The sequence below is a fragment of the Mobula birostris genome, chromosome 3 (genome assembly GCF_030028105.1).
Source record: "Mobula birostris isolate sMobBir1 chromosome 3, sMobBir1.hap1, whole genome shotgun sequence".
NCBI lineage: Eukaryota > Metazoa > Chordata > Chondrichthyes > Myliobatiformes > Myliobatidae > Mobula > Mobula birostris.
Genome location: NC_092372.1, coordinates 189,149,146 through 189,170,560, shown reverse-complemented (window position 1 = coordinate 189,170,560; position 21,415 = coordinate 189,149,146). Strand labels below are relative to the sequence as shown.

General features: G+C 40.1%; 1 protein-coding gene across 1 annotated transcript in view; it reads right to left on the bottom strand.

The window, feature by feature from the left end:
* Positions 1–21,415, bottom strand: part of myo3a (myosin IIIA) — a 391,513-nt gene that overhangs the window by 137,494 nt on the left and 232,604 nt on the right. The window contains exon 22 of the mRNA XM_072254428.1: positions 8,940–9,032. Within this exon, the coding sequence (XP_072110529.1) occupies positions 8,940–9,032 (93 nt within the window). The remainder of the gene's footprint in view (positions 1–8,939; positions 9,033–21,415) is intronic.

Below are 21,415 nucleotides of genomic sequence, written 5' to 3'. Positions count from 1 at the left end.
TAATCTTCGGCAGGCAAGGTATAACTTATAGTCAGATCAGGAGTCAGAGCAGGATTGAATGTGCACGATTCATTTAGTAGATGTGTTTAACATGTTGCATTTCCAGCAGAAGATTAGGATTTTCCTGTGTAGCTTTCCAACAAGTGTAGACAAATTTTGGTTATAAGTAGTATGGTTCAGCAATGCCAATAATTCTTCATCTTTTCTGCCTGTGTTTTTCCCTTCCCTTCTTAGGTCTACTGTGAAAGGATTGATTTACTTAATGACACCACCAAGACTGGAACTGAAAATTAGGGATTAGAGTAGTTTAGGATGTGATACACAATGCATTGATTTGGAATTTGAGTAGCAATTTATATGTCCCAAATTGTAATTCCCCCTTTACCAACATACTCAGATATAAGTTTTACTCACTCGAGATTGTGGATCATTGAGTGCAAAACAAGAGGAAGAAATTTAAGATATATCAATTGCATATGTCAGTTTTTAGAAACTTGCCAGCAATAAGTTGATGACGTTTGGTCTGGAATTTTATTTATTTCTGTTTCATGTAAGCTTCATATTCTACATTAACTTCAGCAGCCAAATCTGATGACAAACCAGTTTATCAGAAACAAAACAAAAATTCTTCTCATATCTAGTTCTTCCACTTATCATCTTAAGTAACAAACCTCAGTCTGTGGTTAACCAATGTTTCTACACTGCCAATAGCTTTCTTCCTTACTTTATAAAAAAAAACTGCAAAACCCTGTACCAGAACTGCACTCAGCCTTCCCTGCTCTATAGAGAGTAGCCCAGGAATACCCACATAATGCTGGAGGAAAACTGCAAGCCAGGCAGCATCTATGGAGAGGACTGAACAGTTGATATTTCAGGCTGAGACCCTTCATCAGGTCTTGGCCTGAGAAATCGACTGCTGATTCAATAACCTGCTGAATACCCCCCGGCATTTTGTCTACTTTGCTCTGGATTTCCAGAATCCGCATGAACTCTTGTGTTTTTGAGAACAACTCAAATTCAGTGCTCCAAAGTAAATGAGGTGCCACATCCCTGAAGCATTCTAGAACATACCTGTTCCTTCTCAAGGGTTTTGGCATCCTTCCTGCCAGCTTCAATGTTCTATTTATCTGCATTTTCAGGGTTCTCTGCTTTCCACATATTAAACCTGGCTCTAGATTAATCTATTTGCAAGCTTTATTTCATGGGAGAATGACTGGTAAGAGAAGATATATAAACAATGCTACAATATATCATTATGAAATTTTAAAAAATGAAATGGAAGATAAAGATTGAGAAAGGAGTTTACCTCACAAAGGCAATAATAGCTGTGAAATACAGAGTCATCCACCTACAAGAAAAGAAAATATAGAATAAAGATGGGTGTGGGAAATTTCCATGTCATTCTGATGTATTGCCATGACTTCAGTAGAAGACTGACAAAGCTCCAGAAGAAGTTAAGTTAAAAACTAACATCGTAAGTCAGGTGAGTCCTGTGGAGATTCTGAGTCAAGATGTACAGTACAGCAGTACAAGACAGTGGGCTTTTCTGCTCTGAGCATGTTGATTTTGTTTTACATGCATTATGGCACATTCCTTACCACTAATCTCTGACTATAGGACATCACGTTCAAACATTCAGCTACGAGTTAATTTCAGCTGTCCACATAAATCACTGAAAGTGAAATGCCCTCTGAGTAAGGATGTGTTATCTTATTAGAAAAGGATGAACAGGCTGGACTGTATTTGCTGAAGTTTGGTAGAGTGAGAAAGAACTTGATTGAAACATGTAAGTTTCTGAAGGGTCTGGACAGGGTGGATGTGAAGTGGGTGTTTACCCTTGTAGGACAATTTGGAACAGAAGGTTAATTTCAGACGATGATGTAATTGCCTTTCCTCATAATGAGTCTTTGGAAAATATTTATGGAATTTGAGTCTTTTAATATTTCAAGACAGAGAGAGGAAAATGATTATCCGTTGCAGAGTTGGGGTGACAGTCAGCTTGGCCCTGAACTTCTTAAATGTGGAGCAGGTTTGAAGGCTGAATGACCTTCTGTTGCTGCTCCTAATTCATATGTTCTTAAAGGTTGGGCAAAGGTACTAAAAGCAATTTAGTTTCTTGGAAAGAAGTGTTTTATCACAGAGATACTGGTATACTGAGGAGAAGAGTATATCAGAAAGTTGTGCATTGACTATCTGGAGCTGTTTCAGGCAAAGGTCTCAGGCAGGTTCACCCAAACAGCCCCAGGGTTTGGGAGATTATATCATGAAGGTAGGATCTGTGAACTCAGCTCATTTCCTTTGAGACTAGGAGACTGTGCCAAGGTTTAAATAGTACAAGGGTTTGATCATATAGGATCAAGCATTCAATGGATTTTACTCCATGAGGGAACCTGAAACAAGGGAAATGATTATAAAATTGGAAGTGAGATTGCAAACTCTTAAGTAGAAATGCATCGGACTATCGTGAGGAAAGCAAATCATTCCTAAGAAAGATAAATGTAAAGGAAAGTCAGGGACACAAAGCACAATTTTCAAAATGCATAATCCCCATTCCAGATTCTCCTGATGTGTTACACTCAGAAGGTCCTGGACACGCATAATTGCATCCAATGATATAGGAAACCATTTCTAGAATTTTCATTAATATTACAGTGACCCATCCTACAGGAGTCATTTCCAGTGTATCAGTGAGGCACGTTTCTGCATAACCTCAAGGGAAACTTTATGAAGTCCATCCTCAGTTTTTTGAATTTAGGTGCCGCCACCCCCATCTACTGTTAATCCAACAATTACTAACCCACCTACACTAACTGGCAATCACAGGCTTATCGAGTCTCCTCAATCACTTCTTTTTCATACCCAGCTCATGTAGGACACAGAATGGCATTTTGTCATTCTGATTCATTTCAATTAGAAGGAACATTTTATGAATATTTAAAGAAATAATTAGTCCCTAAAGGTAGTGCAGAGGAGAATCACAAGGCTGATCCCTTGAGGATAAGCCCAGATGAACTTGCAGAAGAGCAAAGGACATACAAGGAGATAGTTGAGTGAGGACTTTATACAGAGGTATTTATGACATTAAAAGAGAAAAAGTAAATCCTGATGACTGCTTCAGGGTATGCCGGGACATCAGGACAAATTATGGAACATATTAAGTCAGGTAGAGACAGTTCTTATGACCCTATAAATTTTTCTCAAACTTTGTCCTCAATATTCCTCTGTAACTAAGGTCAACATACTATTTACATTCATAATTGTTCACAATTACTCCATGTCACTTTTCAGTCATTCACGTACAAGGACACCCACATCTTTTGAAAAGCTCTGTTCAATCTCTCATCATTTAAAAATATTCTGCCTTTTTACATTTGTTTTACTGAAGTGGATCCTATCACACTTTTCCACATTATATACAATTTGCTGTGTCTCTTCTTATTCACTTAATCTTAAAGCTTCTCTGCATCCTCCTCATGGTGCACAATACCACCCAACTTTATATCATCAGCAGCTCTGGATACATATTCATCTCCTCATATGACTCACTGATACTCATTGTGAATATGGGGGTCCACGACACCATTCCTGGCAGCACACCACTATCAACAGCCTGCCTACCCAAAAATGAATAATCTTACTCTGTGCAGACCAAGAGCCTCAACAGGAAATGTCAACTGTCCATTTCACTCCACAAAATGACCCGCTCAGTTCTTCCAGCAGTTTGTTTCTTGATCCATGTTCCAGCATCTGCTCTCTCTTGTATCTCTAATCTTACTCTGTATTTGTTATGAAATTGTGAATCCACATCACTACGTTTCCCCAATATCAGAACCTGACTTTTGCTTATGATCTTTTATGTGGCACCTTCTAGAAAGTTCATCAACACTTATTTACTCTATCTACAACAATAAAAAAATCATTTTATCACATATGATTTCCTTTCATAAATCCATATTGAACTACCACATCGAATCACGATGCTTCAATTGCCCTTCTATCACTTCCTAAATAAAACATTCCAGAGTTTGCTTTTCCCAGCATGATTTCTAATACTATCATATTATCTTCTTGTAATGTCCTCTGTTCTTGTGAAACTATAACAACCTTCTCCCGTGTCTACTTATCTCATTAATCCCCAGAATAATTTTCTGAAGTCTCTCCCATCACGTCCCTAAAGCCTTTACAACTTTCCTAATGTGTGTGCTTAGAACTAACACAGCACTTCAACTGTACCCAAAGCAGTTTTTAAAGAGCTTCATCACAATTTCATTGCTCTTGCAGCTTTGCTGTTTTTCAACTACTTTTTCCAACCTTCTCAAAGAACATAGAACAGTACAGCACAGTACAGGCCCTTCGGCCCACAGTGTTGTGCTGACTCTTAAACCCTGCCTCCCATATAACCCCTCACCTTAAATTCTTCCATATACCTGTCCAGTAGTCTCTTAAATTTCACTAGTGTATCTGCCTCCACCATTGACGCAGGCAGTGCATTCCACGCACCAACCACTCTCTGAGTAAAAAACCTTCCTCTAATATCCCCCTTGAACTTCCCACCCCTTACCTTAAAGCCATGTCCTCTTGTATTGAGCAGTGGTGCCCTGGGGAAGAGGCACTGGCTGTCCACCCTATCTATTCCTCTTATTATCATGTCTCCTCTCATCCTTCTTCTTTCCAGAGAGTAAAGCCCTAGCTCCCTTAATCTCTGATCATAATGCATACTCTCTAAACCAGGCAGCATCCTGGTAAATCTCCTCTGTACCCTTTCCGATGCTTCCACATCTTTCCTATAGTGAGGCGACCAGAACTGGACACAGTACTCCAAGTGTGGCCTAACCAGAGTTTTATAGAGCTGCATCATTACCCCGCAACTCTTAAACTCTATCTCTTGACTGATGAAAGCTAACACTCCATAGGCTTTCTTAACTACCCTATCTACCTGTGAGGAACTTTCAGGGTTTTGTGAACATGTACTCCCAGATCCCTCTGTTTCTCCACACTTCCAAGTATCCTGCCATTTACATTGTACTCTGCCTTGGAGTTTGTCCTTCCAAAGTGTACCACCTCACACTGGGTTGAACTCCATCCGCCACTTCTCAGCCCACTTCTGCATCCTATCAATGTCTCTCTGCAATCTTTGACAATCCTCTATATTATCCACAACACCACCAACCTTTGAGTCATCTGCAAACTTGCCAACCCACCCTTCTAGCCCAACATCCAGGTTGTTAATAAAAATCACGAAAAGTAGAGGTCCCAGAACTGATCCTTGTGGGACACCACTAGTCACAATCCTGCAATCCAAATGTACTCCCTCCATCACAACCCTCTGCCTTCTGCAGGCAAGCCAATTCTGAATCCACTTGGCCAAACTTCCCTGGATCCCATGCCTTCTGACTTCTGAATAAGCCTACCGTGTGGAACCTTGTCAAATGCCTTACTAAAATCCATATAGATCACATCCACTGCACTACCCTCATCTATATGCCTGGTCACCTCCTCAAAGATCTCTATTAGGCTTGTTAGACACGATCTACCCTTCACAAAGCCATTCTGACTGTTCCTGATCAGGCCATGATTCTCTAAATGCCCATAGATCCTAACTCTGAGAATCTTTTCCAACAGCTTTCCCACCACAGACGTAAGGTTTACTGGTCTATAATTACCCGGACTAACCTTATTACCTTTTTTGAAAAAGGGGACAACATTCGTCTCCCTCCAGTCCTCTGGTACCATTCCCGTGGACAACGACGACATAAAGATCCTAGCCAGAGGCTCAGCAATCTCTTCCCTCGCCTCGTGGAGCAGCCTGGGGAATATTCTGTTAGGCCCCGGGGACGTATCCGTCCTAATATATTTTAACAACATCTCTTCTCCCTTAGCATCAACATGCTCCAGAACATCAACCTCACTCATATTGTCCTCACTATCATCAAGTTCCCTCTCATTAGTGAATACTGAAGAGAAGTATTCATTGAGGATCTCGCTCACTTCCATACCCTCCAGGCACATCTTCCCACCTTTATCTCTGATCGGTCCTATCTTCACTCTTGTCATCCTTTTGTTCTTCACATGATTGAAGAATTCCTTGGGGTTTTCCTTTACCCTACTCACCACGGCCTTCTCATGCCCCCTTCTTGCTCTCCTCAGCCCCTTTATAAGCTCCTTTCTTGCTACCCCATATTCCTCAATAGACCCATCTGATCCTTGCTTCCTAAACCTCATGTATGCTGCCTTCTTCCACCTGACTAGATTCTCCACCTCACTTGTCACCCATGGTTCCTTCACCCTACCATTCTTCATCTTCCTCACCGGGACAAATTTATCCCTAACATCCTGCAAGAGATCCCTAAACATCGACCACATGTCCATAGTACATTTCCCTGCAAAAAAATCATCCCAATTCACACCCACAAATTCTAGCCTTATAGCCTCATAATTTTCCCTTCCCCAATTAAAAATTTTCCTGTCTTCTCTGATTCTATCCTTTTCCATGATAACGTTAGAGGCCAGGGAGCGGTGGTCACTATCCCCCAGATGCTCACCCACTGAGAGATCTGTGACCTGACCCGGTTCGTTACTTTCTGTTACTTTCAATGAATTCTCTGTTACTTTCAATGTTACTTTTGTTACTCTACAATGTTAATCTCTGTTACTTTCAATGAACTGTGCCCACATCTCTAATTTATCTGTTCTTCTGTTTCTTTCAGAATTGTGCCTGCTAGTTTATCTTGCCCCTTTCTCATTCTTCCTAACAAAATGTAACCCTTCTTATCTCTCTGCATAAAATTTCATCTGCCAACTTTACAGCCATTCCAATTCACTGCATCATCCTACTTCAAGTCTTCTGCACAGTTCAATATGCATGCAAGCTTTGTGAAACAATAGCTTTTTTCAGTCTCAGACTTCAGTTAACAAAGTTTTATCATTCACATCGTAAACAAATCCTTGGGATTTATGATAAATTTCCAGTGAAATTAAAAATTGTTCTGAGCCCAGGCAAAGAAATTATAAATGTCATATTATTTCTCATTTTGAAACCTAAAGGTCCATTGTGAATCTTTAACAAAATCTGACTATAATTTGCTGACATATTTTTCATAGTATTTTTCCCAAGTAAATTCTCAAATGTAAAGAAAACAAACTGTTAGAGCATTTGTTCCAGATTTCAGCATCTGCAATCTCTTGGTGTCTCCAAACTCTCAGATGCACTGCAGATATAATGATCTTTTCTGTTCTCAGTACGGTTACAAATGGAGGCAAATGTTGTTTGGTTATGAGAAAGGTAAGTCGTCCACAATGCAAACAGAAAACCTCATTTATCATTCTATTTATATCCTTTATTTTTTGCCTTCTGTTTTAATTAACAAGGTTACCCGGCAAAAGAAAAGGGCTGGGATAACATAGTTTCCACAGTAGCCTGGACTAAGTGACGACCGAGTTTTCTCAGCTATATCTTAAGGTCTGAAAGCACTAACATGCTAAAACAATAGATAAAAAAAAATCATGCTGATCTCAAGTAAGTATTATGTATATTGCCAATCCTAGGTTAAGACTGACTGGCCAGTTTCTAAGCTATTTATGTACTGTGTATACAGATTACCTTAGATAATATTAGTGATTAAAGATATTATTCTTATCATTGCACGTGGATAACTTGTCCTTAAAGTATTAATTCTTCCATAGTTGCCTTTGTTTTCTACAATCGTCCCATGGATGCCATGTGGGTGAAGGGAGTGATAAAAAGAATCATTATCTAGATGATAACCCTCTTAATTCACTTTGGGGAAGAACCAATGACTGAATGGTACCTTCCTTAATTATGTACCAAGATCAGAAGCTCAATCAGCGGAAGATATGAAGAGAAGTATCTTGCTATTGTTTACTGTGGCATTGTTGAGTTCCAGCATGTTGTCTTTATTGCATCGCAAATGAAACCTGATGTTTACCAGTTTTTACACGAGGGCATGATGCTGTACTGGAATGCTTCATGACGTATGATAACTTCCCTGAGAGCCAAAACTATAGTTAATAAAGAGTGAACATTTAAAGATCCTCATGTACAAGACACAGTATTAAGCTTTTGGTCTTTTCCATTATGAAGCCATCTGGTGCCAAAGGACAATGCACACAACTAAATGCCTCAGTGTAACCTGTATTACAAGGAAATTGAACTTGAGACACTGAAAATGTGTGTGATTAATAATTTTCTTTAAATTATCATAGTTGTACATTTATATAATTTGGTTTTAGTTCATAAGAATCATAATCACATGACAGAAGTAATTTTTTTTGGTGGCACTAAAAGTCAAAGGTTTCATCACATCCAATCCAAAATCATTATTGGAAAGTCCTCTACTACAGGACAAGTAACATGTAAATGTTTTTCTAAATATTTATCTTATTCTAAATACTGTAATCAGTATTCCGATCATTTGAAATTACAGAGAATCTGCACGTCTTAATATTTAAGGTCAATCTATTTTCAGGTGTTGTATTTCTGCTGATCATTAATACTACTTATAACCTCTAAAATAATATCACTTGTCACACCCTCAACCAGGGGAGATGGAGCAAATGCAAAACCAAATTATGATATAATTAAACCAACACAAAAACATCATTCAAATACCATCTTCAAGATCTTCAATGGCAGAGTAATCGAGGTACGATAGAAATTAGGAAACTCCAATCTTTTTGAGTAAAGGACATGAATTTTAAGTGCAAATTCCATTTGGCACCCAAGAACTGGTATAATCCAACTTCATTCACCAGACTCAGCCAGTGAGAATATTTCTGACATAGCAAATCATTTGCCTTCTGCCAAGTTGACTTCTCTCTCACAGGTATCTCAAAATTTGGCAGGTAAATAAGTGGTCTAAGTAGCAGAGGGCAATGCTAGTCAGCATTTATAAAGGAAAATGTAATTCAACATCGTATGCTCCAGACATCTACCTTTGAATGGTTCACTGAGCGCTGAGGAGTTCGAACTCGGGGAACTGTTGCACCTTTGCTCTTAGAGCGAGTCAGATGTCCTAGAATAAAACAAAAGAATCTGGTTTTAGTTAATGAAACTAATTTTAACTTGCACTGGGGCTGCCATTTCGCATCTAACTGATGAAACTGAGGTTCTTCCAAATATAGCAAAAAAAGAGATTTGATAGAGGTGTTTAAAATGATGAGAGGCTTAGATAGAATAAATAAAGGAAAGATTTCCCATGGGTAGGTGATCAGTTGAAACAGGAGGATCAGAGATGACATGAGGAGTGAACGATTCACAAAAAGAGCATTGGGGGCAGCTGCACCCTGAAACTTTGAATTGTCATGCCCGTCAAACACGTCTCTAATTTCAACAACAAAATAAGCCCAGCGCTTAACAATGATTATCTGCTTTTTAGTAGGACCTTTTGAATTAAATAGATGCAATTTAGCCTTGCATTTTACGCATACCTCTTATCATGTTCACATTTGCTGGATCAACTTGGTTTCCCTTCAATATTTGTCCATATTTCTCCTTTAGTGTACATCTGTTCTGTTCCCCATTTGCCTATCAAATTATTTAACAACATCAACCCCAACATAACTGATAAAATATGGGAATTATGTTTAAAAATGATGGATTCTCAACTAACAATATTTTTCAGAAAACAATTATGTAGATTAACTATATTTGTGTAAAAAAAACTTCAATCCTCCCCTGAATATGTCATTATCATAGAGTTGTTCACCATTTTCATCACCTCACTGAGCAGTGTAAACAAACATTATTCCATAGGAAACCACCAGCAAAATCCTCCTGTCAAATCAGCTGATGGATTTAATTCCCCTCTCTGTTAAATCTCAGAGGTAGTCCGAAGGAGAATCACCAGACCAATTTCTGGGATAAGAGGGTTGTCCTAACAAGAGATGCTACAATGGTTGTGTCTCTATTCTTTACAGTTTAAGAAAACTGAGGGGTTAAACAAAAAAGGTTCTCAGAGGATATAACAGGATCATGTTGAGATGATTTTATTGGTGGGAGCCTTTTAAATGAGGGAGCATAGTCTCGAGATAAGGAGATGGTCATTTTAGTTCAAGATTTGCTCTGAGAAATAGTCGCAAATTTCTATTATTTTCTGCCTCAACGTGTTTGCTGAGAATATTTGAAATAGGGGAAGGAAATTTGCTGAAAGATTTGGAATTGAGGGCTGCAGGGATCTAGCAGAAAGGAGGAGTTGAGCTCTAAGGTTGATTATATGGAATGGTGGGGCAGGCTTGAGGGGCCCGGTGCCCTACTCCTTTTATGTTTTTGTGTTCCTGTACACCAGCAGTGGCCTGTGGAATGAGTATGAGTTTTCAGAGTCCAGTTAATCAGCGATGTCACCATCTTTAAAGACTTTTGCACAACATGCACCTGCTTTAAAATGTGCTATATTTTATTCTTCTGTCTTACAAAACATTATTGTTCCCTCTGAATGAATTATGTACAGTATACCATTCACTACAATCTCTACTCCTGAGATGCTTCACAATGATGGAGAGTGGACTTTGAGCTCTTTCCCAAAGTTACCAAACTCCCCGAAAATCCACATATACTTGTCATGGATTTATTATTAACATTTTATTAATTTGCAACTCCGAGGTCCAAAGTTCAAAATAAATTTATTACTTAAGTCCATGTTGGTCACTATATACTATCCTGAGATTTTCTTGTAGTCACTTATAGGAAATACACAGTCGAATCAATGAAAATCTACATACAAAGAAAGACGGACAAACAAAATGTGCAACATGCAAAAGAAAACAAGCTGTGCAAACGTAAAAAGAAAAACAAAATCATAATTATAGATAAATAAGTAATTGAGAACATGAGTTATAGAGTTCTTGAAGAGTCCATAGGATTTGGACTGTCGAGGTGAGTGAAGTTATCCATGCTTGCTCAGGAGCCTAATGGTTGAAGGAATAATAACTGTTCCTGAACTTGGTGTTGTGGGACCTAATGTTCCTGTTCCTCCTCCCCGATGGCAGTAACAAGAAAAGAGCATGGCCTGGATGGTGGGGGTCCTTAATGGTGGATGCTGTTTTTCTGCAACAGAATTCCTTGTAGATATGCTCAATGGAGGGAAGGGATTTGCCTGTGATAGACTGGGCAGTATCCACTGCCTTTTGCAGATGTCTCCATTCAAAGACATTGGTGTTTCCATACATTGGTGATGCAACCAGTCACTATACTCTCCACCATGCATCTATAGGAGTTTGTCAAAGTTGTATATGACATGCTGAATCTTTGTGAACTCCTAAGAAAGTAAAGGTGCTGCTGTGCCTTCTTTGTAACGGCACTTACCAGGCAGATCCTTTGAAATAATAACACTTAGGAATTTAAAGTCATTGATCCTCTCCACCTCTGGTCCCCTGATCAGAACTGACTCAGAACTGACTCATGCATCTCTGATTTTCTCCTCCTGTGGTTAATAATCAGCTTTAAGGTTTTGCTGGCATTGAGTAAGAGGTTATTGTTGTGACACCACTCAGCCAGATTTTCAATCTCCCTCCTATGTACTGATTCATCACCACCTTCGACTTGGCCACAACAGTTGTGTTATCAACAAACTTAAATATGGCATTGGAGCTGTGCTTAGCCAGACAGTTATAAGTGTAAAGCGAGTAGAGCGGACGGCTAAACACACAGCCTTCTGATGCACCTATGCTGATGGAAATTGTGAGAAGATCTTGCCATTCCAATCTGACTGGGGTCTGCAAGTGAGGAAATCCACGATCCAGCTGCACAAGGAGGAATTGAGGCTTAGGTCTTGTATCTTATTGATTAGCTTTGAGGGAATGATAGTGTTGATTGCAGAGCTGTAGTCAATGAAGAACACCCTGATGCATGAATCTTCACTGTCCAGATGTTCCAGGGCTGAGTGAAGAGCCAATGAAATGGAATGTACTGTTGACCTGTGATGACAGTAGGCAAATTGGAATGGATCCAAGTCCACTCCAATTAAGTATCAACTGTTGCATTTGAATATCTTCTGTTTTTTTTTCAATGGACAATATAAGACTAATCTACCATCAGTCATCCTTTAGAAATACCTACTGGACTGATTTATTGATTTATTGATCCATGTTTCTCCAAGCACAGTGATGTAGCTGTCTCATATTTCCAGTAAAATGCATTCAATCCTAATCGGTACTTCTGAGCTTGGTGTTTGCACGCTGACTGCTATAGCCGGTGGTAGATTAAATGGACACCATAAATTGCCTCTAGGTGCAGGGGCATGGCAGAATTGAGGAAGAGTGGATAGGAATACAGGGAAACCAAAATAGGATTCGAGTGGGATGGGATGTCAGATGATCAGTGTAAAGTCAGTGGGCTAAACCATCCGTTTCTGTGCTGTATTATTCTATAGCTCTATTTTTACTGATTTTGTCACTTGTTACAGAGGGGATCAGAGTGAAAATGGAAAGCAGTGGATTAGTCACATTGTGTCTGACTATTGCTCAAGCAGCTAAACTAAAGTAGCTTTTCTCTTCAGCATCGCTTTGTTCAGTATCTGAATTTTTTGTACGCATTCCCGTAATTCTCACTTGACAAATGTGGAGGAACATCTAAGGTGCTTCATGCACTGTAAAGCATTTTGTAACTTTCCTGAAACCATTTAAGTTGTTTATTCTGTACAAGTATTTGTCTTTATTTTATGCATATTGGAAGTAAAATTAAACTAAAACTGCGGAAATGCTGAAATTCTAATACAAGGCTGAACGCTGGAAATACTCAGCAAGTAAGGCAGCATCTGTGGAAAGAGACACAGAATTAATGTTTTGGTTGGAGGCCCTTCATCAGAACTGGGAAACAGAAAAATAAGTTAGTTTTAAGTTGCAGTGAAGAGATGGAGCAGTGACTAGAACCAGGCAATTACCTCTCCCATTCTGCTCATTATACTATAGGAAGATTATATTGCACTGGAGAAGGACATTTCAGTTATGAACAGAGATTGGATAGATTAGGTTTGCTTTGTTTCAAGTGGAGGAGGCTGATTTGGGAATTGTTAGAGGTGAAGGACATAAGTAAGGTAGAGGAACTTCTCTGAGAAGGGAAAGGTTTACATAACAGGTATGAGATGAAGTGGGGAATCTGAGGAAAACTTGTTTTTAAACCTAGAGGACTGTTGGCATCTAGATCACACTGCAACTGGGACGCTGGAGACAGGTAATCTCACGATATTGAAGGAATATTCTGCGCCTAGCACATAATTGCAATTACAAAGGAAGCACAGCAGCACCTCTACTTCATGAGGAGTTTGTGAAGATTCGGCATGACATCTGAAACACTGACAAATTCTATAGATGTATAGTGGGGAGTATATTGACTGGCTGTATCACAGCCTGGTATGGAAACACCAATGCCCATGAATGTAAACGCCTACACAAAGGTGTAGATATGGCCCAGTTCATCACAGGTAAAGCCCTTCCCACCATTGAGCACATCTGCATGGACAAGATGGTGCTCATCAGCTGTGTTTGGCAGTTCATCTAGAAGAAGGAAGTCACTGACCTCAAACCTCTGCTGCCTTGTGGGGAAGACTTCTGGAGCAAACCCCGAGGGAAAAATCCGGAGCTGGAGTCCCTAAGGCAGTGGTCCCCAACCACCGAGCTGCAAAGCATGTGCCACCGGGCCGCGAGGAAACAATATGAGTCAGCTGCACCTTTTCCTCATTCCCTGTCACGCACTGTCGAACTTGAACATAGGATTGCCAACTGTCCTCTATTTGCCGGGATATCCCGTATATTGGGCTAAATTGGTTTGTCCCATATGGGACCGCCTTTGTCCTGTATTTCCCCCGCTAAGGTAGAGCGTTCCTATGAAACCTTTCATGCCAAAATGGCGTGAAGCAAAGAAGCAATTACCATTAATTTATATGGGAAAAATTTTTGAGCGTTCCCAGACCCAAAAAATAACCTAACAAATCATACCAAATAACACATAAAACTGAAAATAAATAACACTAACATATAGTAAAAGCAGGAATGATATGACAAATACACAGCCTATATAATGTACAAATAATGTATGTACAGTACAGTTGGGAAGATTAAGCCAAAACCAATTTGTGGGGAAAATCGGCACGTATGTGCATACGCACATCACATGTGCACATCACGCATGCGCACACATGTGCCCGCGCAAGGCTTCATGGTCATTGTAGTCTTTCCTGGGGTAAAGTGTCCCGGGATTTGACTGCTACTTTTGTCCTTTATTTGGGAGTGAGAAAGTTGGCGACCCTAACTGTAAAAGACATGTTGAGGTGAGTTTAACCCTACTTGAACAACCCCCAGCTTGGTCGGCCGGTCCGCAAGAATATTGTCAATGTTAGACTGGTCCGCAGTGCTAAAAAGGTTGGGGACCCCTGCCCTAAGGCAGTCCTACATTGAGTTCAATGCTGACTGGCAACTCTTGCAACACTGCTGGTACCAAACTGTATCAGTCTCTGCCCTTCCTTTGGGTTCCTCTGCTGTGTGGAGAGGGGGAGCTTACGACATGGGTAACAGCTTGCTCTCCATATTGTTCAGACAGCTAGGATGCATCATCCATGGTGAACCCTGACTGACAGAGGCCTCACTCACCATGTACATCCCTGTGATTCATTCTCTTGTGGGCACACCTAGTAAATCCATAATAGAATAATAACCATAAGAAAATCAAAGAAAGACCACACCACCTTACATACCAACAGTGTGCAAATGACAATAAACTGTGCAAATACAAAGAAAATAAATAATAATAATAAATAAATAAGCAATAAATATCGACAGCATGAGATGAAGAGTCCTTGAAAGTGAGTCCATACGTTGCAGGAACATTTCAATGATGGGGCAAACGAAGTTGAGTAGTGAAGTTGCAGGAAAGCAGCATCCATCATCAGGGGCCCCCACCACCCATCAAATGCTGTCTTCTCCACCGCTGCCATTAAGAAGAAGATACAGGAGCCTCAGGACTCTCACCACCAAGTTCAGGAACAGATTATCCTCCCTCAATCATCAAGCTCCTGATCCAAAGGGGATAACTTCACTCAACTTCACTTGCACCATCATTTAATTCCTCCCACAAAATAGTACTCAGCTTGTTTTAGAGCTAAGGGAGGCCTCAGAGATGTCCAGAGATGAGGCTATGAAGGAAGTAGTTTGTCTGGAGAACGTGTCGTATTAAATTTGCATTACTTTTGGGACAATGGTTACTGTATATTAACATGCAGAGAATGCAGGGTGATCAGGGCATGATGCTATTTAGAGCAGCAAACTGCACTTATATATTAGGACAAGTAGTTAGGCCATTTGGCCTGTCAGGTCCATGCCAGTTCCTGGCAATCCCTCGGTCTATTTCCCACTCTTGTTATTTCCTTGTCCCTAGGTACCCTATTCTTTTATTCTTTCTAATATTTATTTCAATTTTACCAGATTCTGTCTGAGTGAAAGTTTTGTACAGCACAGAAATAGGTCCTTTATCCCATCACATACAAACACTATGGGTATTGCACAGGAGCCAGTTAATCTCCCAACTTATCATTGGGATTTGGAAGAAGGCTAGACCATCCAGTAGAAACCCATACAGCTACAGTGTCAGGAAATGTAGAGGAGGCTTGATCCAAAAGGAGAGCAGTGAAGACAACTTGATGAAGAGTGATATCTTCAATAGCAGACTGAAAAAATAACAAGACAAGAAAAGCCACAAAATGAAAAAGAAACACCACAGACAACAAGGTAACTGAAGGCTAGGAGCAACTGGTTGAGGCTGGATGGTACAATGTGTGAACAAGGACTGTGAATGAGAACTGGGTTTAAATAGGCTGCAGGTGACAATTTGGAAATGAGTGGCAGGTGACTCCTGTTAGCTGTATGGAGACTGGAAGGTGCCTGCCTATGCAGGTCTGACACACAGGGGGAGTGTACAAACTGCACACAGACAGTACCGAAGTTCAGAATTGAAACCGGGTTTCTGGGGTTGAGGTAACAAAAACTAACTGCTTCAGCACTGTGCTTACCCTATCAGTTATGAAGTTGAATTTACTGGGAAATGAAGGATGCCTTAGGCAAGAAAAAATTTCTCTGAGCTGACAAAACATGGATAAATATTGTAATAACAAAGTGGCTCTCACAAAGTTAGAGACAGGGGAGATTTGAGAAGGAATGATTTGAGATCAGTGATAAATAGAACCATGATACTGGGAGCCAAATGTCAAGGAATGGTGAAGAAAACTATTTTGGAATCATGCTCAAAAATTCTTCTTTTTATTCAGTCGCTTAGGACTGGGGATGACTTGCTTCTACTCTAATTTTATTGGTTCCAAGAAGACAAGTGAGTGTAATGTATGAACAAAATAGTTTTCTATAGCTGGGCCAGGCTACCACCAATACCCAATCCCTCTAAACTAAATACCTCCTATTGGTGAGTGATTGTCTCCTCTCACCCCAACAATCATTGGCAGTCTCCATCCTGAGGCTCTGAACAAGCCCTGTCCAAGTTTTGACACTCCATCCCAGCTCAGGACTCTCTCCCTTCGAGCCACTTGGACCCAGCCCAAGCCTAGATCTTTCTGATTTCCTTTGTGTTCTTGGTCCTGCAGAACCCCTAACCCTGGAAGAAGGTATACCTTGCATGAGGCTGATTCAGGAGCATGACACTTTATGCTTATTGGCCCTCCAGATATAGATTGCTCTAATCCTGTTTGAAGGCAATGACAAAATGCACACCATTGATATTCATGGCACAGGAGGGGCAGTTTGTCCCTTTGTGTCATTGCCAAGATCAAGTACTCGTTAAGGGTAGCATAGCACTATTACAACACCAGTGACCTGAGTTCAATTCCCATCACTGCCTTTAAGAAGTTTATGTATTCTTGCCACAATCACATGTGGTTTCCTCTAGGTGATTTGGTTTTCTCTCACATTCCAAACACGTACAGATTAGAAGATTAACTGGTCATATGGGTGTAATTGGGTGGCAGGGTCTCATTGGGCCAGAAGGGCCTGTAACTTTGCAGTAAACTCAAAATAAGATTAATCTTATCTCATTCCCCAGCTCTTAGTTCCAATCCAGCGGCACATGGAGTCATAGAGTTATAGAAAGAGGTACTATGGAAATAGGTACTTTGGCAACTGAGTCCAAGCTGATCATTAAATGCCAATTTTTACACTAATCATACCATAATCTATTTTATTCTCCTTTCATCTTTCCTTCAGAATTCACTCACTCACTGCTGACTTCGCTGTTGATTACATCAGCTTGATCTTAAAGCAATCGGATGTGATCACACAAATAATTAGACCATGATTGCATTTTTTTTACACAAGGGAAAACTTCATTCATAGGATTTGAGATATTTTAGTCACCAAACCTCCTGTAAATGCCACTAGGTGACTTCCCACCTGCAGGATGATTCTGCTTTGTAAGTAAAGAAATTATTGACTTTCAGTTACTGGGATATGTCAGATACACAAGCAGTACACCATAGCAGAAGAGTAACAGAATTAAAAATGACATGAAAACATTCATGAAAGCAAAGTCTAGATTTTAGGTCTCATCATTGACCACAATTAATATGTAGAAAAAAGAATCCACTGTTAGGTAACCAACCCATTCGAGTACGTCTGGAAGTAACAGAAAGGAGAACCTTATGTAAAGAGAATAGAAGGTAAAAGTTACTTCTAAAAATATTTTTAATGCATGATATTTATTTTTACCTTACAAGCTTGAACTACCTTATAAATTTATTTCCCTTTTTAGTAGCATTATTGGAGTAATATAAATTGAAAATACCATTTGGAAAATGGCTAATCTGGGAGATAGAAATTTCCTGAGTTTAACAGACATGTAATGAATAAGTAAGTGAAAATGATTCTCATTCTTTGACTTAGCAAATAAACACTTGACCTTTGTGAAACAGTCCAGAAGGAATATAAAAATTAAAAATGTTTCATCAGAACAAGATTATAAAATGCTTTAGGGGGAAAAAGAAGACAGGAGTGCACTCTAAGATAATCTTGAGACTTTTAAATATACACTTTGTGAAAAGATATTGATTATCCTCTTAGTTTCTGGAGATAAGTATTAATTTCCTCAGTGACCAAGCAGGCAATGAGGTGTGAATTTAGGATATTAAGTAGGTAATCCATAGTCAGACAGTCCACAGTTTTAAAACAGTTGTGGATAGGTCCAAGATATCTAGAGACTAAAAGGAATTTGTTTAAGCTAAGTAAACCAGATTGTGTACAATCCTGGTATAAAATCATTCATAGTCAGTGACATAATCTATGTTATAAATGTTGATGCCATCACTGTTTCCACTCATATGGACTGTTTGTTGTGAAGCCAAGAATCCCCAGGATGGTTCTTTAATATGTAGAGATGGTTTTCAGTGTGGTCCACTAGTTAGCCAAAGACAGCTGCACAGCTGTAAACATTTGCATGTGTAATGACTTGGTAATAATGAATGCAAAACCTTGCAGGTGCTGAAAATCTTAAGTTAAAAAAAGGGAGCACTGAATCCAGTCAGTAGGTCAGGTAGCATCTGTGCAGAGTTAATCAGTTAACACTCGACATTAGTGATCTTTGTTTATTGCTCTGAAAGGTTAATACTTTTTTCCCCTTTACCTGAAGCATGAACCATTGTCTGTTGTTATGTTTGACAATTGTGTTTGTGACTCTGATTTCCAATTGCAGGTATCTACCAGCTCTGGGGACATCATGTATGTCATCAAATGGAAAGTGCATTTGTTTCCACTGCCTTTCCAGGATGTTGGCCAAAGACCAGACAGTGGTACATTAGAATTAATTTATTATTGTCACATGTATGGATGTACAGTGCAAAGCAGACTAGGAAGCTATTCAATAGTCTTATAACAGCGAGGTAGAAGCTGTCCTTCAACCTGGTGATAAGGGCTTTTAGGCTTGTGTATTCTTTTGCATGATGGGAGAGGAGAAAAGAGAGAATGACAGAGGTAGGTGGGCGTCTTTGATTATGCAGGCTGCTTTACAGATGGAGACCATGAAGGGGCAGATAGTTTCCGTGATATGCTGAGCTCTGTCCATAACTCCAATGTTTCCTGTGGTCACGGGCAGTGCAGTTGCCATACCAAGCCATGATACATCCATAAAACATGGTAAGGATTGATAGGGACCCTTCCCATTCTAATGCCATTCCTATCATTCTCTCTCAGTGGTTTCTGCTTCCCTTCTTATCTTTGATAATACTTACTTCCACAGCCACATCTACAAGATAACCTGGTTTACAGTTTATCCCCGTGGTCAGATTAGCTTTAACTTCCCTTCCCCACTCTTCCTGCAGCCGAGCAAGCTGCTTTTCCCTCCTTACCAGATCTGATGGATGATCTTCAGCCAGAAGCATTAACTCTGTTTCTCTTCCTATAGATCTGGCCTGACCTGCTGAGTATTTAGAGCAATATTTTTCTGTTTTCATTTCAGATTTCAGGCATCTGCACTTTATTTTGATTTTCCGTATATCTGATCGGTTGCTCATAACTTGTGAGGAAGCACCACTGCTTAACTGACTCTACGTGATTGTTCTAATAATGAATTTACAAACAAATTGCAAAATTATATTTTCCATTTTAATTTGTACACTTTCCATCCATGCTGCATTGAGCATCAAGCTCGCAACTTGACCATGTAAAAAACAAAGAGCAAGGTTGCTGCCTGATGCACTACAAGGCATGGAGAGGAAGAACAGCAATTTTAATTTGAAGATGGGCATTCTACCATTTTCTTGAACGAGGAACACTACTGTACAGGAGCAGGCCTTTCAACCCACCATGACTGTGCTGGCCACTGAACAAAGGGATAAGTCATCTACATCCCCCCCCCCCCCCCCATTTGCTGTCCATGTGTTGGTCTAATTTTCTCTTAAACATTATGATTGTAATGGCTTCTGGTGGTACGTTTCAGAGGTCTACCAAACTCAGTGCAAGGAGCTTTATCCCTTGATTCTCCTTTAAGCTTTCTTCCCATACACTTTAAACTTAGCCCTTCTAGTATTTGACATTTTCATCCTGGGGGGGGGGGGCGGAATCTCTGACTATCAAGCTTAGCTCTGTCTCTCATAATTTTACATACTTCTATCAGGTCCAGTCTCCAACAGTCCAGAGAAAACAATCCGAGCTTGTCCAACCTCTCCTTATAACTAATATTCTCCAATCTAGGCAACATCCTAGTGAACCGTTTCAGCACCTTTTCCAAATCCTCCACATGCTTTCTGTAATGCAGTGACCAGAACTGAACACAATACATCAAATATGATCTCACTAAAGTTTTATACTGCTGCAACATGACTTCCCAACTTTTCTACTCCAAGTCCCAACTGCTGAAGTCAAGGACAGGCCATTTCAGGGCCTCCAGCCTGCAATGGACTCACAGACATCGAGCATCCAACTTCTCCAGTGGACTCGCGGATCTGGGACTTTGGCCATTGGGCCTTAACCTTTGGATTTCTGATTGACCTTTGAATGGCTTTGATTGCCAGTGATGGGACTCCAAACTCCAGGCCTCAATCTCTGGATTTGCTGACAACAGGACCCTGAACTCCAGGCCTCAATCTCTGGATTTGCTGACAACAGGACCCTGAACTCCAGGCCTCAATCTCTGGACTCTATGATGACGGGACCCAAGCTAAAGTCCTCAAGCTGTGGTCTTGCCAATGTATATCTGTGGCGTTACTGATCTTTGTGTTTCCTCTGTGCACGCACTGATCCCATGGAATACTTGTTCACCTGGAGTAGTGGGGCACAAGTCTTCATCTCACTGGTCTTCATTCACAGCGCTTGTCACCCTGAAATCTATCCACGTACATCCTTTGTGCACGTTGTTGCTGATCTTCAAACACGGAGTACGGAACAAAGGCCTAGACTCTAAGGACTAGGCCCCTCATCCAGTCCCTAAAAACCCCAAACTGATCCCTTACTCCACTCTCTCTCCCCAAAACCATTCCTACAAATCTAAAAAAAAAACAAATAAACTGAGCCACAACCTTGATGGAAACTGTAGCTTGGCATCATCTTGACTCGAAATCCCATATTGTCCATGAATACAATACCCACTACCTACCCTTATCAATCCTCCTTATCATAGAGTCACATAGATGTGAAACAGGCCATTCAGCCCAGGTGCTCCCTGTCAACCAAGAATCCCTTTTAAGTTAGTCAATTTGCCCATATTTGGTCATATTTCTCTAGGTCCTCTAAACTTTTCCTATCCAAAATTCCTATCCTTCCCTATCTCCTCAAAGCCATTCTGCTTACCCATATTAAGTCTAGGCTTTTCTAAAAATGAGAAACTCTGGCCCCTAAGAACCTTCTCCAATAATTTCCCTACAACTAATTTAAGGCTTATTGGTCAATATTTTCTTGGACTGTCGCTATTACACTTTTC